This window comes from Oncorhynchus masou, chromosome 20 (assembly GCF_036934945.1).
Source record: "Oncorhynchus masou masou isolate Uvic2021 chromosome 20, UVic_Omas_1.1, whole genome shotgun sequence".
In the NCBI taxonomy this organism is placed as follows: domain Eukaryota; kingdom Metazoa; phylum Chordata; class Actinopteri; order Salmoniformes; family Salmonidae; genus Oncorhynchus; species Oncorhynchus masou.
The window spans coordinates 18,511,209-18,528,478 of record NC_088231.1 but is presented as its reverse complement, the minus strand read 5'-3'; the positions used below and the strand labels follow the sequence as shown (position 1 = coordinate 18,528,478).

General features: G+C 42.6%; 2 protein-coding genes across 2 annotated transcripts; both read right to left on the bottom strand.

Moving 5' to 3' along the window:
• Positions 1–2,558: 2,558 nt before the first annotated feature.
• On the bottom strand, positions 2,559–6,277 carry LOC135507107 (B-cell CLL/lymphoma 6 member B protein-like). The gene is made up of 6 exons (XM_064926656.1): positions 5,853–6,277; positions 5,660–5,763; positions 5,491–5,554; positions 3,516–5,321; positions 3,168–3,212; positions 2,559–2,831 (listed from the first exon to the last, which is right to left on the bottom strand). The coding sequence occupies exons 1-4, from the start codon at positions 6,157–6,159 to the stop codon at positions 4,228–4,230; spliced, it is 1,569 nt and encodes a 522-aa protein (XP_064782728.1). The 5' UTR covers positions 6,160–6,277; the 3' UTR covers positions 2,559–2,831; positions 3,168–3,212; positions 3,516–4,227.
• An 8,389-nt stretch (positions 6,278–14,666) lies between these two features.
• On the bottom strand, positions 14,667–17,166 carry LOC135507108 (zinc finger protein 37-like). The gene is made up of 4 exons (XM_064926657.1): positions 16,710–17,166; positions 16,487–16,592; positions 16,318–16,381; positions 14,667–16,136 (listed from the first exon to the last, which is right to left on the bottom strand). The coding sequence occupies exons 1-4, from the start codon at positions 16,985–16,987 to the stop codon at positions 15,043–15,045; spliced, it is 1,542 nt and encodes a 513-aa protein (XP_064782729.1). The 5' UTR covers positions 16,988–17,166; the 3' UTR covers positions 14,667–15,042.
• Positions 17,167–17,270: the final 104 nt, after the last annotated feature.

Sequence of the window (17,270 nt, the reverse complement as noted above, 5' to 3'; positions counted from 1 at the left end):
AAGTATTCAGACCATCACTCAGTACTTTATTGAAGCACCTATGGCAGTGATTACAGCCTCGAGTCTTCTTGGGTATGACGCTACAAGCTTGGCACACCTGTATTTGGAGAGTTTCTCCCATTCTTCTCTGCAGATCCTCTCAAGCTCTGTCAGGTTGGATGGGGAGCGTCACTGCACAGCTATTTTCAAGTCTCTTCAGAGATCGATCGGGTTCAAGTCCGGGCTCTGGCTGGGCCACTCAAGGACATTCAGAGACTGCTCCCATAGCCACTCCTGCGTTGTCTTGGCTGTGTGCTTAGAGTCATTGTCCTGTTGGAAGCTGAACCTTCACCCTCAGTCTGAGGTCCTGAGCGCTCTGGAGACGGTTTTCATCAATGACCTCTCTGTACTTTGCTCTATTCAGCTTTCCCTCGATCCAGACTAGTCTCACAGTCCCTGCCACTGAAAAACTTCCCCAAAGCATGATGCTGCCACCACCATGCTTCACCGTAGGGAGGAGGCCAGGTTTCCTCCAGATGTGACACTTGGCATTCAGGACAAAGAGTTCAATCTTGGTTTCATCAGACCAGATAATCTTGTTTCTCATGGTCTAAGAGACTTTAGGTGCCTTTTGGTTAACTCCAAACGGGCTATCATGTGCATTTTACTGAGAAGTGGCTTATGTCTGTCCACTGTACCCTAAAGACCTGATTGGTGGAGTGCTGCAGAGATGGTTGTCCTTCTGGAAGGTACTCCAATCTCCACAGAGGAACTCTAGAGCTCTGTTAGAATGACCATCTGGCTCTTGGTCACCTCCCTGACCAAGGCCCTTCTCCCCTGATTGCTCAGTTTTGCCGGGCGACCAAGAAGAAGAGTCTTGGTGGTTCTAAACTATTTCAATTTAAGTATGATGGGGGTCACTTTGTTCTTGTGGACCTTCACAGTGCTGCAGACATTTTTTGGTACCTTTCCCCAGATCTGTGCCTCGACACAATTCCTTCAACCTCATGGCTTGGTTTTTGCTCTGACATGCACTGTCAACTGTGGGACCTTATAGACAGGTGTGTGCCTTTCCAAATCATGTCCAATCAATTGAATTTACCACAGGTGGACTACAATCAAGTTGTAGAAACATATCGAGGATCAATGGAAACAGGGTGCAACTGAGCTCAATTTCTAGTCTCATAGCAAAAGGTCTGATTACTTATGTAAATAAGGTATTTTTGAAAATGTGTTATACATTTGCAAACATTTCTAAAATCCTGTTTTCACTTTGTCATTATAGTGTAGTGTGTAGATGGAAAAAAATATTATTGAATCAATTTTAGAATAAGGCTGTAACGTAACATAATGTGGAAAAGGGGAAGGGGTCTGAATACTTTCTGAATGCACTGTTGTCAAAGTTATATTAGGTAAAACAATTGGTCTGATTACTTTGACAGACTACTATATCAACCTTATTGCTTTGGATTGTAGGGCAGTAAGATCACAACTGTCTAAACTACAGTTGAGTGTGAAAACTGAAAGAAGAAAGACAGATCTGTGAGACGATGGTAATAAAAGGCTGGATTATGTAGACAACACTCGTAGGAAAGCAAAGCAACTCAATCCATGCTGGGGGTTTCAGATAAATAGATGCATTTGGTAAAAATGTCAAACAAGTTTGATTTTAGTTTAATGATGGTGTAATGATCAAACAGTACAGAATATTCATAGGTCTGTTGTTCAAAGTGAGATAGAAAATGCTTTCTGAATATGAAGACTTGCCGTTGTGGTGGAAGGGAGGAACTCTTAAGGAATTAGAAACATTTAGGCTATTATTTGGGGAGGGAAATATGATGGTCCATCTAGTGATGACATCTTTTTAAAAGTATTTTAGTGGTAGTTGAACTATTTGAATGAAAAGAAAAGCGGAGGCATGACATTTTAGGCCGAGCCCTACCCATGCTGGTGACGCTCAGGCCCTACCCTACCGTAGCCCGATTTCTCAACACAAAATTAGAAACACAGTAACTTCCTCAATTAGTATCAAAAGCTAATCTCGGTTTGTCCCTTGCTTCCTGCACTGCCCCATGCTCTCTTCTGCATGTGTGAGTACCCATAGCAACAGCTACTTTTGGGCTGCTCAATGACGAGACGAGAGCTGTTTGCTAGCTACTTTTCGTCACTCTAAACTCCGACAACAGCTGTACGCTTTTATGGATATGCTAATTTATGCACATTTGTAGTTATAGTTTTTAAATGTTTTAAATATATTTTTTTAGTTAGGATGGCCCCAACATGTGAAAATTGGTTTGGTGTCTCTAACTTGGAACAGTTCGATAGTTACTTTTACAGAGAATTTTATGCAAATGTGGTTATAGTCTATCAGTTTTAAAGAATTTTAAGGGTAGGATAGCCCGAATGTTTTAAAGTTTGGTCTTGTAGCTTAATTGGCCAAGGTGCCAGACCGTTTTGAATATCTACCTCTGTATTCCTATAGTTCTCATCCAAACCCATGTTCATTTATGAAACATTTTATTATTGGTTATAGTTTTAAAAAGTATATACAGTACCAGTAAAAAGTTTGGACACACCTACTCATTCAAGGGTTTCTTTATTTTTACTATTTTTTTACATTGTAGAATAATAGTGAAGACATCAAAACTATGAATTAACATATGGAATCACGTAGTAATTAAAAAAAGAGTTAATATAAAATATATTTTATATTCTTCAAAGCAGCCAATCTTTGCCTGGATGACAGCTTTCTCAGGATGGTATGGAAGGTCCCGCTACCAGAGACAGGTTCCAGCAGCCTCGTCCACACGCAGCATATCCCAGAAGATCCACACCAGCGACTCCAGAGGAAGCTGCAAAGAAAGTTAATTCAGTGGTTTCCATATTGTATCTGTATATAGATCAGGTGCTAGTCCGGAACAATCAGTTTGGCCGCTAAGCAGTGGTATGTATGTATGTTATATATATATATAGAGAGAGAGAGGAAAGTCACCTAAGCTGCATGTCGAAGTCTAGAATACATTTATATTAATCTATTATATGAATTTTCATCACAAAAAAAATCATTAGCATCATGTATGGATAATCAAAAACAATGAGTGAACAGTTTCAAATCTGATATTATGAAAGTAGGAAGGTGATGTTCTGCCTGTTCTAGGTTAGATAAACCAACAGGTACTGTTACTTACCTCCAGGAGATGAGGTTTCCCCAGACCATGGTACCTCTGGGGATTCTGGGAATAAAGAAGAGGTGAGTGAGTAGCTTAGTTCGAGAGTACTGGTGCACATCCTAACTGGTTTAGCTTACTCGAAACACATCAGGATGGAAAATAATAAATCAAGAGAGAATTCTGATTGAATGGATTCTAATTCTATTCATTCTAATTCTGGGACTCAAAAACAAATTGCCACTTTGAATAGGTTTTCCTAGGCTGAATATTATGGAAAGTGTAAAGTGATATCAAGATAGTTCTATAAAGCCGCCGATAAATCTAACCAAAATAAACCCTCTATAAAGTCAACCATTGACAGCCTACCATTCCAAGTCAGCACTCTCGCCTTGCACCTGCTGGGTCGCCAGATCTGTTTCAAGGGCCAGGAGTGTGCTGGCAACCAGGGAACCTGTGGCTCTTCTCTTCTGCCATGTCGATGTCCAGAAAGTAACAGTCATCGTCACACTCTTCCCTGCACCCTCCTCCTCCCTATGTCCAGGTACGAGATGAGCCGAGCAATGCGTTCTCCACCACCAACAGGCCTAGCTCACCCAGACACCTGTCCAGAGCTTCCTGAATTGTTAATTGCTGTTCTTTGGTTTACCACTGCACCAATACAAATTCATAAGGATGTTTAAAATCTTCACCTGTAATAACTTATACATTATCAATCCACTCCGGACCAAGCATCAAGACAGCTGACCTGAAAACACTACCACTACACACCGAGGGTAGTGTTCAATGAACTATCCAAACTGTTAAAAACACAAAGACCCAGTATGCATATTAAAATACAGTAGTGTTGAGCCATTCCCCTTACAACTAGGGCCAGGAGTTTTTCCCTGGTCCTGGTCACGTGGTGAGGAAAAACTCCTGGCCTTGCCTAGAATTATACCAGGCGGAGTAGTGTGAAGTTGCCCCTACACACTGATCTTGGGTCAGTTTTAGATGTTTTCCTACTAATGGTTAAGGTTAGGATTGGGAAGAGGAAGCTGATCCTAGATCTGTACCAAGGGGAAATTTCACCCTGGAACACTCAGGGCAGCACAATGTCCTGTGGCCTGCCACCAGTGTGGACGAGGAGGTGCCTCTTCATGTGACTAGACTGGGTGAAGCACTTCCCGCAGTAGACACAGTGAAATGGTTTCTCTCCGGTGTGCACCCTCTCATGCATCTTCAGCTGGTGCCTGTGGGAGAAGCGCTTGGTGCAGTGGCTGCAGCCGTACGGTTTCTCCCCCGTATGGACCCGCATATGACTCCGCAGTTGCGCCGGCTGAGGGAAGAGCTTTCCACAGAGGCTGCACCGGAGTTGCCTCTTGGGCGAGTGAGATGTTAGCTGCTGCGCCTGCTTTTCTTTGCCTTTCGATGAAAAATTGTAGCCTCTGTTGAAATTCAGGAAGGGGGCTGGCTTTCCTCTTTGGGGAACCTGGTGGAGAGGAATACTTGGGGATGAAAAGCTGTTTAGGGAAGACAGTCTGTTGAAATCTGACATCTTGGACCTTGGTCCTACAGTTGTCCCTTGTTCTGTGTTTTCAGTGTCAGGGGGACACTGTGTCTGTCCAGACTCCATTCCCCCTCTTCCTCTGTTGTCCACAAGCTGCCTGCTTTCTGAACAAACCTCTCCAGATGTCACCTCTTGGCCAGTTATGCTCCATTCTGAACTCATATCTGCCTCCACTTTAATGGGAACTGAGTCCACCAGCACCACATCAGGTACCCAGTCCAGAGAGCCCAAAGCAGACATGCTGACCCCTGAGTTACCTGGTGCCCCTCTCCTCTCCGGATGTCCAGACAGCCTCTTGGAGTCTTGCCGGGAATTGTGAGGAGCATTCACAGTTGGGCTGTCAGTCTCTTGGTTCTCTGTCCAATGGGTCAGACTGTATTCTATGGGTTGATGGTCAGTTTCCCAGGTCACACCCTCAGCAACCTGGTGGTCCTGTCTTGTTCTGTTGTATTGTGACGCTGGATGCTGGAACGTCTGGTTGTCAGGTTCTATATTGAGTGAGGTGTCTGGAGCTCTGTGTCTGTTGCCCTGCTGGTCCAGAAGGTCTGTGGGTTCAGTAGATGATGAAGAACCTGGTTCTGCTACAATGATCTTCTCACTGCTCTCACTGACTGGTTGGACAATCTCTGAAATGGGTCAAAGTAAAGCACAGCATCAACTTCCTGTAGTGGAGACTGATTCTTCTTTGCCTTATTTAATAGTTATGGCTTATGACTAAGGTAATCAAATACTGCAATAAAGGCTTTACTCAACAATGTGTAAATGGCATAGATTTGATTAGTTGCATAAAATGACCTTCTGTTCTGCTGGTGTCAAGGTTCTCCATTTTGACAAGAGGTGCCTCCTGCATATCTGCCATCTGTGTTTTTGTATTCATCAGAAACATTTGATTAAAAGAATATCCCCGACACCATTTGAAATGGGAAAACAAATCATCAATTTGACAGTGTCTATGACAACTGACCTGCATGCTCCCTTCCTGGTCTGTCGCTGTGCGTCTTGCGTCTTTCCAGTTCGTGACATCCTTTGTGAAGTTGTCCCCTTCACTGTTGGAAAAACGATTCTCCACTGCACCAGAAAAAATAAAGCATCATAAACGTTGTATATTCTACATTACAAATTATTTTGAACGTGTTTCAATAAGGTAAAAAACCTACAATATCCATGTCTGCCTGATGACTTTCCAACGAAGCTCGCTCTTGCTCGGGCAACAAGATCGGTGTCGCGCCTGTGAACTGTGCGTCGCAGGGTTCCGAATTTCTCTGTGCCCCGTTGAGAACTCTGGTATTTTGTCAAAAGCAGCTTCCTCCGCAGGTTATCAATTTCTTTCTGGCTATGGGAAATTTCCAAACGTAAGGCAGCATGGCCATCATCTACAAGTTTACAAATTTCGGCAACGGCTGCATTCGCCAAAACCTCAATTATTGAAGCTAGCTGAGCATGAAAGGCGACGCTATCGCACATGTCCTTGGAACTATGTAAATATTTAACAATTATGTTATTGTAATTTGCAGTATTCAGTCAATGTTTTGAGAAATCAAAGTTCACAATGTCGACGGTAGACTACAAACACAGAAATGAATTCCGGAAACAAAACTAGGGCTACTTCCTGAATTGTTTTTCAAAATAAAGGTTGTTTTTTTTTTAAATAAAAAATTGGTTACACACACGACTTGTTAGTTATACCTTTCAACGTTGCCACCCGCTGCTCTATCATGTTGTTGGTGCTACTAAAATGAATCGAATGTTTTGAAAATCCGCCTTCCTTGTCCTCCAAAAATTATTTCACTATTAAGTTCAAATACAAAAATATAGAATCCGCAAACAACCTGAATTTAAAGAGAATAAATATATTTATTCAGTTAAAATAAGTAAATCAAAGAGTAGGCTAAGGTTTAGTAGTCTCAAAACGAACTGAAGCACCGCACTGAGAAAGCACAAATGTTAATCTGTAAATAAAATGGATAAATAGCCAATTGGATTCCTAGCAAACAACATTTCATTTTTTGTTTTTACAAATTAGAATATTGTAAATGGAAAAAAAAACAATTGGTAACTTTACATTAAGTAAAGTTGTGGGGCTTGCTTTAGCTCTAAAAGTATTTTGTGGTAGTGGAGGTAGTATAAAAAGTTAACTATTTATATAGTTATAGTTAAATGTTTTAAATCATTTCAAGTTACAATGGCCTGAACATGTCAAAGAGTTATTTTATGCTAATTTCTGCAAATTGATATAGTTATAGTCAATAACAGTTTAAAACCATTTTAAATTAGGATAGCCTGGTAGTTTAATTGGCCAAGGAGCAAGACCGTTTTAAATAGCTACCTCTGTATTCCTATGGTCCTCATTCAAACCGATGTTAATTTATGCAAATTGAAAATGGTTATGGTTAAAAAAAAGTGTATATATAAGAATAAAAAAATATTTTGACAAGCATTCTAAGTATGGTCAAACCGAACCTGTCAACGTTGGTTTGGAGTTGATAGCTTAAAATGGTGAAAGAGGAGGTCTAAAAAATAAAAATAAATTGTACCATTCTAGTCTATGGCCCATTTTTCTGCAATTGAAATGCATTGGTATCCATAGCAACAACTCCGTTTGAGCTGCTGAAGGATGAGACAAGCAGCTGTATCTTTTGATTGGTAGTAGATAATTATGTTCTGATTCCAGATGTAAATACCAGAGAAGTAGAACTCAATGTCATACCATCTAGGTGTTTATCTAAAGTGCTGGAAATGTGGTCAAAGATGCCTATTTGTGTCAAAAGTCGCATTGTTCCCCTTGAATGGATGTTGGAAGTCTGGGAGTTGATGTCACAATAGGACCTTTACAATGTTGAATAAAAACTAAAAACGTGAATAAATGCCTAAAAGCTTAGTAGTTTAAAAAGTACAAAAGGGGCACCCGAGAGGTGCAGTGGTCAAAGGCACTGCAGCTCAGTGCAAGAGGCGTCATTACAGACACCCTGGTTGGAAACCAGGTTGTATCACAACCGGCCATGATTGGGAGTCCAATAGGGCGGCGCACAATTGTCCCAGCGTCGTACGGGTTTGGCTTGTGCAGGCCGTCATTGTAAATAAGAATTTGTTCTTATCGGACTTGCACATTTAAATAAAGGTTAAATTAAAAAGAAAAAAGTATATCAAGAGTTCTATGCAAGCACACTGGTCCTAACCTCGCTGCATGTTTTACTCCATGTGTAACTCTGTGTTGTATGTGTCGAACTGCTTTGCTTTATCTTGGCCAGGTCGCAATTGTAAATGAGAACTTGTTCTCAACTTGCCTACCTGGTTAAATAAAGGTGAAATAAATAAATACATAAAATGAGGTGTTTGTGCGCAATGTTGACATACAATAATGTTTGTAACAATGTAACAACCAATATTTTAATGACATTTGCGACCAAAAATATTTTTTGGGGGAAAGGTATGGTATAAATAATGAAATTCTCCTCAGAGCACTGCATGACATTGAATCGATGAGTTACTATCCCAGAAAATTGCTTGTGTCCCATAATATTTTATACTAACTTTCACTATTGAGTACTTGCTAATGATTTCATTTCTCAGGATGGTGTAGAAGGTTCCAAAGACCAGAGAGCCTCTCTTCCTGTCCACATGCAGCACATCCTGGAAGATCCACTCCATAAGCAGTGGTGTTAAATATATAAAAAAGAATAGTAAAGCTACATTTCAAATTGTAGAGTATAAACTCAGCAAAAAAATAAACGTCCTCTCCCTGTCAACTGCGTTTTCAGCAAATGTTTAAATATTTGGATGAACATAAGATTCAACAACTGAGACATAAACTGAACAAGTTCCACAGACATGTGACGAACAGAAATGGAATCATGTGTCCTTGAAAAAAAATTACAGTCAGTATCAGGTGTGGCCACCAGCTGCATTAAGTATGCAGTGCATCTCCTCCTCATGGACTGCACCAGATTTGCCAGTTCTTGCTGTGAGATGTTACCTCACTCTTCCACCAAGGCACCTTCAAGTTCTCAGACATGTCTGGGGGGAATGGCTCTAGCCCTCACCCTCCGATCCAACAGGTCCCAGACTTGCTCAATTGGATTGAGATCTGGGCTATTCGCTGGCCATGCAGAACACTGACATTCCTGTCTTGCAGGAAATCACACACAGAATGAGCAGTATGGCTGGTGGAATTGTCATGCTGAAGGGTCATGTTAGGATGAGCCTGCAGGAAGGGTACCACATGAGGGCGGAGGTCTTCCCTGCAACGCACAGAGTTGAGATTGCCTGCAATGACAACAAGCTCAGTCCGATGATGTGACACACCGCCCCAGACCATGACGGATCCTCCACCTCCAAATCGATCCCACTCCAGAGAAGAGTGTAACGCTCATTCCTTCGACGATAAACGCAAATCCGACCATCACCCCTGGTGAGACAAAACCGCTACTCGTCAGTGAAGAGCACTTTTTACCAGTCCTGTCTGGTCCAGCAACGTTGGGTTTGTGCCCATAGGCGACGTTGTCCGCCCTGTAGCGTTGTCTTAAGCATCTCACAGTACGGATATTGCAATTTATTGACCTGGCCACATCTGCAGTCCTCATGCCTCCTTGCAGCATGCCTAAGGCACGTTCACGCAGATGAGCATGGACCCTGTGTGTCTTTTTTGTGTGTTTTTCAGAGTCAGTAGAAAGGCCTCTTTAGTGTCCTAACTTTTCATAACTGTGACCTTATTTTGCGTCTGTAAGCTGTTAGTGTCTTAACAACCGTTCCACAGGAGTCATGTTCATTAATTGTTTATGGTTCATTGAACAAGCATGGGAAACAGTGTTCAAACCCTTTACAATGAAGATCTGTAAAATTCTTTGAATTTTTACAAATTCTCTTTGAAAGACAGGGTCCTGAAAAAGGGACGTTTATTTTTTTGCTGAGTTTATTTATATTAGTCTATTTATTATATGAATGTTAATCTAAGCATTATTTTCAGTAGCATCCGGTTTCACATCTGATATTATGAAAGCAGGAAGGTGATTTTCTGCTTGTTCTATGTGAGATAAATCTACAGGTACTGTACTCACCTCCAGGAGATGAGGTTTCCCCAGACCATGGTAGTTGTGGGGTGAGTGAGTAGCTTGGTTCTACAATGCTGGTGAACATCTTAACCTGTCTAGCCTACTCAAAACAGTCACAATGGAAATTAATAAACCATAGAGAATTCTGTTTGAATGGGTTCTATGAATTCTAATTTTGGGACTCAGAAACTCATCGCAACTGGCATGTGAATAGACAAGTGTTTTTCTAGGCAGCATTTGATGTAAATGGTAAAGGGGTATCAAGATAGTTCAATAAAGCCCTCTATAAAATCAACAATATTAAATCCAACCACCTACCATTCCAGTCAGCATTCTCCCTCCTTGTACCTGCTGGGTCACCAGGTCCATTTCCCAGGGCCTGTTGCTGTGCTCTTGTTTTTTATTTTACCTTTATTTAACTAGGCAAGTCAGTTAAGAACAAATTCTTATTTTCAATGATGGCCTAGGAACAGTGGTTTAACTGCCTGTTCAGGGGCAGAATGACAGATTTGTACCTTGTCAGTTCGGGGATTTGAACTTGCAACCTTTTGGTTACTAGTCCAACTCTCTAACCACTAGGCTACCCTGCTGCCCCAGGGTCCTGGGGTGGCCATGTCTATGTTCAGAAAGAGGTCATCGATGTGCTATTCTATGCGCCTTCCTCCTCTTTCCTGCGTCCAGGTAAGAGAGGAGCCGAGCAACGAGCTCTCAATCACCAACAGGCGTTGCTCACCCAGGCATCTGACCAGAAGCTTCCTGAATTCTTAATTGCTGTTCTTTGGTTCACCACTGTGTCACAACCGGCCGTGATTGGGAGTCCCATAGGAGTCCCATAGGGCGGTGCACAATTGTCCCAGCGTCGTCCGGGTTAGGGTTTGGCCGGAGTAGGCCATCATTGTAAAAAAAAAATTGTTCTTAACTGACTTGCCTAGTTAAATAAAGGTTAAATTAATCAAATCGTCTCTGGATCAAGCCAGCTGAACTAAATACACAACCACTACACACAAAAGGTAGAGTTCAATGTGGAAACCAACTGTTAAAAACACAGACCTTGAACGAGATGGAGCTCGAGTAATTGACAAATCTTAATCTGACCTCCACTTCAAGTTAATAAACCCGATTAGCTTTAGTCAAATACACCATGGCGGCTACAAAAAGGCGACATTACATGTGGCATTTTCACCCGGGCTCGAACAATAGCCACAAAAAAAGCATCCAAGAAACAGCTTGCTTCACAAAAAGCTAGCACCATTAGCCATGATCATGAGGACCTGTCCCTTCCCGAGGAAATTCTTTGAGCTGAGATCCCAATGTACAGAACTCAACATCAAACTAGAAGGCATTAACTTTCAGCTCAGTGCAATAGGGGGCAAAGTGACAACCCTGGAAAATGCCGTGCCTGCCATCAATAACAAGATAGCCCTCAATGTGGGGTGCCTGGATGAGGCAGAGGGGAGAATCATATCCATTGAAAACTCACTTGCAGATGCTATGGAAACAATAACCTCTGCTAAAACGAAAATGTAGCATCTGGAAAATAAAACAGAGGAGTGGATTTAAACAGGAATAACTGTGTTTTATTAAACCTGGCCAAAAAAGAAAACAGCCACTGATCCGCTCCCTGCAAGACTGACTCCCTGAGTGGCTCCACCTATCCCCCGACAGGCCCATAGAACTGAAGAGAGCTCACCGAGCACGGAGGTCTCCACCAGCAGCCGCCGCGCCCAACCACCATACACTTCCTGAGATTCATCAACAAGGAACGAGTGCTACAGGTATCGAAAATCCACGGCATTACAGTGGGGGAAAGCCAAACTCATCTTGCTCCAGGACCTTTCAGCTGGAACACGCCGAAAGCACCTAGAGTTGAACATACCTTAACTGACTGAGGCATTTTCAGGGGATGCAAATACCCAAACGAGTTCAGGATTCGTCACCAAGGAGCCCTGTGACACTTCAAAACTCATGATTACTGAACAGAAATACCACGAGTATAGCAATAGGCCTAGCAGACTGTTTGCATACCAATTAAAAAGAGCCGCCAGTGTACAATCATGGCCATCCGAACAGCAGATGACAAGGTCACATATGATCCAAATAAGATATAGGTAACTTTTGATGATTTGTACTAAAAAATATACAGATGCAGAACTCCATTAATTCCTAGAGAATCTCCCTACCAAACTATCAGAGACCGACCAAGAAGATCTCAACTCCCCCTCACCCACGAGGAGGTCCGCGAGACAATCATCTCCATGCCACCTAACAAGTTCCCAGGCCCAGATGCATTTCCCAGGGTTCTACAAAGCTTTTTGGCCCCAGCTCAGCCCTATTTTCATGCCAATGCTGGATGATCTTTGCAAAAATGGAGCTCTCCCAGACTATGTACACAGCTCATATTACAGTGTTGCTTAAAAAAGACAAGGACCGTCTCTCCTGCACATCCTGTTGGACTTCGACTACAAAATAATTACCAAATTGCTTGCCAAAAAACTAAACACTCTTCTTCCCAAAATTATAAAACTGTATTAATTAGCGACAGGTTATGTTCTGATAACATTCGCCGTCTTTTTGATATTATAGACCAAGTAAATGCACAGAAGCCCCCTGTCCTGGTGGATGGAGTGGACTGATCTGTTCTCAGTCTGGCCTCAAACCTTGTGGCATTTCGATGAGAATATAGGGTCTTCATCCATTGAATGATGTCTACTAATGGTCTGAACTCTGACAGATTCTCTTTGGGCCGTGGTACAGACATGGACGCCGATCTGCTCTTCTTGTTGGGGGCGGAGTTGATGAGGAGAAATCCAAGTATTATGGGTGTCTACATAGCCAACCCTGAGAAATCCCTCCCATTTTAGACATAATTGCTCAGGAAGGCAAGTTTTCAGGATATAAGATACATTTGAACAAATCCAATGTTTTCGCTCTCAATATTCCTGACTGGCGCAGCAGTCTAAGGCACTGCATCTCAGTGCAAGAGGCGTCACTATAGTACCTGGTTTGAATCCAGGCTGTATCACATCTGGCCGTGATTGGGAGTCCCATAGTGCGGCGCACAATTGGAGGAGCAAGAATGATCTCCAAACCTGGACTAGTTTAGTTGTCAAAATCAATGTGATCCATATGAACATCCTCCCTAGACAGAACTATTTATTTCAGATGCTCCCATACTATCTCCCAGTTTCTTTTTTCAAAACAACCAACCAAAGAATCACCAAATTTATATGGGGCAATAAAAAACCTAGGATCAAGTTCTCCACTCTGTTGAAACCTGAATATAAGGGTGGTCTTGCCCTTCCCTGCCTTCAATTGTACTACTTGTCTGCCCAAATTCACAACATGTTAACATGGATCACAAACAGACAAGACTATGTGGATTCAGACAGAGGCCCAATCCTGTGGTTCATTGCCTTGAAGCTTAATTATATTCACTAATAACTTTAGTGAAGTGGGCAGGTAGCCTAGTGGGGCAGGTAGGTAGCCTAGTGGTTGGAGCGTTGGGCCAGTAACCAAAAGTTTTCTAGATTGAATCCCCGAGCTGACAAGATAAAAAAAATCTGTTGTTCTGCGCCTGAACAAGGCAGATAACCCACTGTTCCTAGGCCGTCATTGTAAATAAGAATTTGTTCTTAACTGACTTGCCTAGTAAAATAAAGGTTCACAAAAAAAAGCCTAAACTTGTGATTTACAACACCCTACTAGTAGGACTTCAAGAAATGCCTTGGCATTTCCTCCCAAATATGCTCTCACATGTGTATAGTATGCAACCCAGACTTGACAAAAGCCCTGAGTGATGCCAACTTTCAACTTTGGCATACTCTAGGGTTCAGGACCTTTTCAGACCAGTTTCATCAGAACACAACTTCACTGAAATACTCTCAAGAACTCTGCAGTGAATTCAATGTGCCAAGATCCAATTTAAATATCCTGAAATTAGACACGTCATTTCCTCATGTCACTTCCAAGAGGAGGTTTAGAGCTCAGCTCAATGAAGTTGAGACCCTTCTGGCTACAACACAATCCATCAAAGGCAAAATCTCCTATATCTTTAGACTCCCATCTAAGAATGTGGGCTCTTCCTTTACTCCTTTGAAAATAATCTGTGAAAAGGACCTTTGTCTGACTATCAGTGAGGAGTTATGGACGGATGTTTGCGACAGGGTATACTGCTCCTCTACTAATATAAAAATAAAAGAATCTATTTTAAAAAATGTTGTACAAATCATATTACACCACAGTGAGACTCCATAGAATACAGACATGTCTCCTGATTGTAAAAGATGTACATCTGAAAGCAGTGGAGGCTGCTGAGGGGAGGACGATTTGTAACAACTGGAACGGAGTAAATGGCACATAGAAAACGTGTTTGATACCATTCCATCAATTCTGCTCCAGCCATGACCACGAGCCCGTCGTCCCCAATTAAGGTGCCACCAACATCCTGTGTCTGAAAGTGGATCTTACATGCATGTGTTTTGGCATTGCGGGGAGACGGACAGATTTTGGCAATCTATACATACTGCTGCATAGAAAATTTTAGATGTAGTTTGATATGACCCCGTGGCTATCTTCTTAATGCTTAGCAGGACTTTGTTCTTGATCTAAACAGAGAAGATGTGTTTATGACTATCACATACTTTGCTAAAAAATGTATTCTACCAAGGTGGGCTTCTAATTCCTGTCCTACATTTAAAATGTGGATTGACCAGGTTGTTGACTTTCTTCCTCTTGAAAAGCTCACTTGTGACCTCCGCGAGAGACGGCGCAGGTTCAATCGACTCTGGTCTCCACTACTCAGCTATATTTCAAACTGGACAGAATGGGGAGATTAAGGAAATGTGCGTATATACATGCTGTAAAACAAGTTATTTGCTCGTTGTCTCAGTTAAAGCTGGAAATAGATAACACGTTGACGGATAGTGCTGCTGCAAATTTGTTTGTTTATTTTTTATTTCTGCCACATCTGTGAATGTGGATTGTTTTGTTTGTTGATTGAAAAACAAGAAAACTTAAATACTTCCAATAAAACAATACAAAAACACATGGACCCAGTCTTCATATGAAAACCACAATAGTGTGGAGCCATTCCCCTTACAACTAGGGACAGGAATTATTCCCTGGTCTGGTCACATGGTGAGGGAAAACTCCTGGCCCTGCCTATCATTATTGTGAAGTTGCCCCTAGATGCTGATCTTGGGGCAGTTATGCATTTTTTAGGACAAATGTTTAAGGTTAGGATTGGGGAGAGGAAACTGATCCAAGATCTGTACCTAGGGGAAACTTCACCCTGGAACACTCAGGGCAGCACAAGGTCCTGTGGCCTGCCACCAGTGTGGACGAGGAGATGCTTCTTCATGTGGCCAGACTGGGTGAAGCACTTCCCACAGTAGACACATTGAAACGGTTTCTCCCCGGTGTGCACCCTCTCATGCATCTTCAGCTGGTGGCTGTGGGAGAAGCGCTTGGTGCAGTGGCTGCAGCCGTACGGTTTCTCCCCTGTATGGACCCGCATGTGCCTCTGCAGGTGCGCCGGCTTGGGGAAGGGCTTTCCACAGAGGCTGCACTGGAGCTGCCTCTGGGTGGAGTGAGACGTCAACTGTTGTGGCTGCTTTTCTATGCCTTTCGATGAAGAAGTGGAGCCTCTGTTGAAATTTGGGAAGTTGACTGGCTTCCCTCTTCGGGGAACCTGGTGGAGAGTAACCCTTGGGGATGAAAAGCTGTTTTGGGTGGACAGTCCATTGAAATCTGGCAACTTGGACCTTGATCCTACAGTTGTCCCTTGTTCTGCATGTTGAGTGTCAGGGGGACACGTTGTCTGTACAGATTCCATTTCCCCTCTTCCTCTGTTGTCCACAAGCTGCCTGCTTTCTGAACAGACCTCTCCAGATGTCACCTCTTGGCCAGTTATGCTCCATTCTGAACTCATATCTGCCTCCACTTTAATGGGAACTGAGTCCACCATCACCACATCAGGCAGCCAGTCCAGAGAGCCCAAAGCAGACATGTAGACCCCAGAGTTACCTGGCGCCCCTCTCCTCTCTGGATGTTCAGACAACCTTTTGGAGTCTGGCCCTAAATTATGAGGAGCATTCACAGTTGGGTTGACAGTATCTTGGTTCTCTGTCAATTGGGACAGGCTGTATTCTATGGGTTGATGGTCAGTTTCCCAGGTCACACCCTCAGCAACCTGATGGTCCTGTCTTGCTCTGCTGTATTGTGACGCTGGATGCTGGAACGTCTGGTTTTCAGGTTCTATATTGAGTGAGGTGTCTGGAGCTCTGTGTCTGTTGCCCTGCTGGTCCAGAAGGTCTGTGGGTTCAGTAGATGATGAAGAACCTGGTTCTGGCACAATGATCTTCTCACTGCTCTCACTGACTGGTTGGACAATCTCTGAAATGGGGAAAAGTAAAGCACAGCATCAGCTTCCTGTAGTGGAGACTGATTATTCTTTGCCTTATTTAATAGTTATGAATAATGACTAAGAAGTTAATCAAATACGGCAATAAACATTGAAGGCTTTACTCAACATAAAGTGTATATTGTATGGACTTGATAAGTTGAACAAAATTACCTTCTGGGCTGCTGGTGTCAAGGTTCTCCATTTTGATAAGAGGTGCCTCTTGCATATCTGCCATCTGTTTTGTATTCATCAGAAACAATTGATTAGAAAAACTCCCCCACCACCATTTGAAATGTGAAAAAAAAAACGAATACATTTGGGCGTGTGTATGACAACTGACCGGCATGCCCACATCCTTGTCTGTCGCTGTGCGTCCTGCGTCTCTCCATTTGGTGGCATCCTGCGTCAAATGTCTCCCTTTACGCTCGGCACAGCGATTCTCCACTGCACCAGAAAAGAGAATCCCTCAAACGTTACATATTATACATTACCCATTATTTTTTTACGTTTTCAAAGATGGTAAAAAGACAAAACAATATCCAAGTATGCCTGTTGACTTTCCTTGGAAGCTCCCTCTTGCCCGGGCAACAAGATCTGTGTCCCGCCTGCTGACAGTGTGTCGGAGGGCTCCGAATTTCTCTGCGCTTCGTCGAGAATTCTGGAATTTTGTCAAAAGCAGCTTCCTCCGCAGGTTATCGATTTCTCTCTGGCTATGGGAAATTTCCAAACGTAAGACAGCATGGCCATCATCTACAAGTTTGCAGATTTCGGCAATGGCTGCATTCGCCAAAACCTCGACGATGGAGGCCAGCTGAGCGTTAAAGGCGACTGTATCGTACATGTCCTTCGCACTGTCAATGTTAAACACTTATGATATAGTAATTTGAAACGAAGTGCTCAGTCAACGTCTTGAGACTACACCGTTTTAAGACCATAGACGTTACACTGTTTTATAAACAAAGATTTTTCGGCTACTTCCTGGATAATTTCTCCGAAATAAAAGGCTCGCTTTTCAAAATAAAGGTTGCTTACACATACGATTTATGTTCCAACATTGCCACCTGCTGCTGAATCATATTGTATGTTGCTCCTACTAAAAAGCAATCAAATGTTTTAAAAACCCA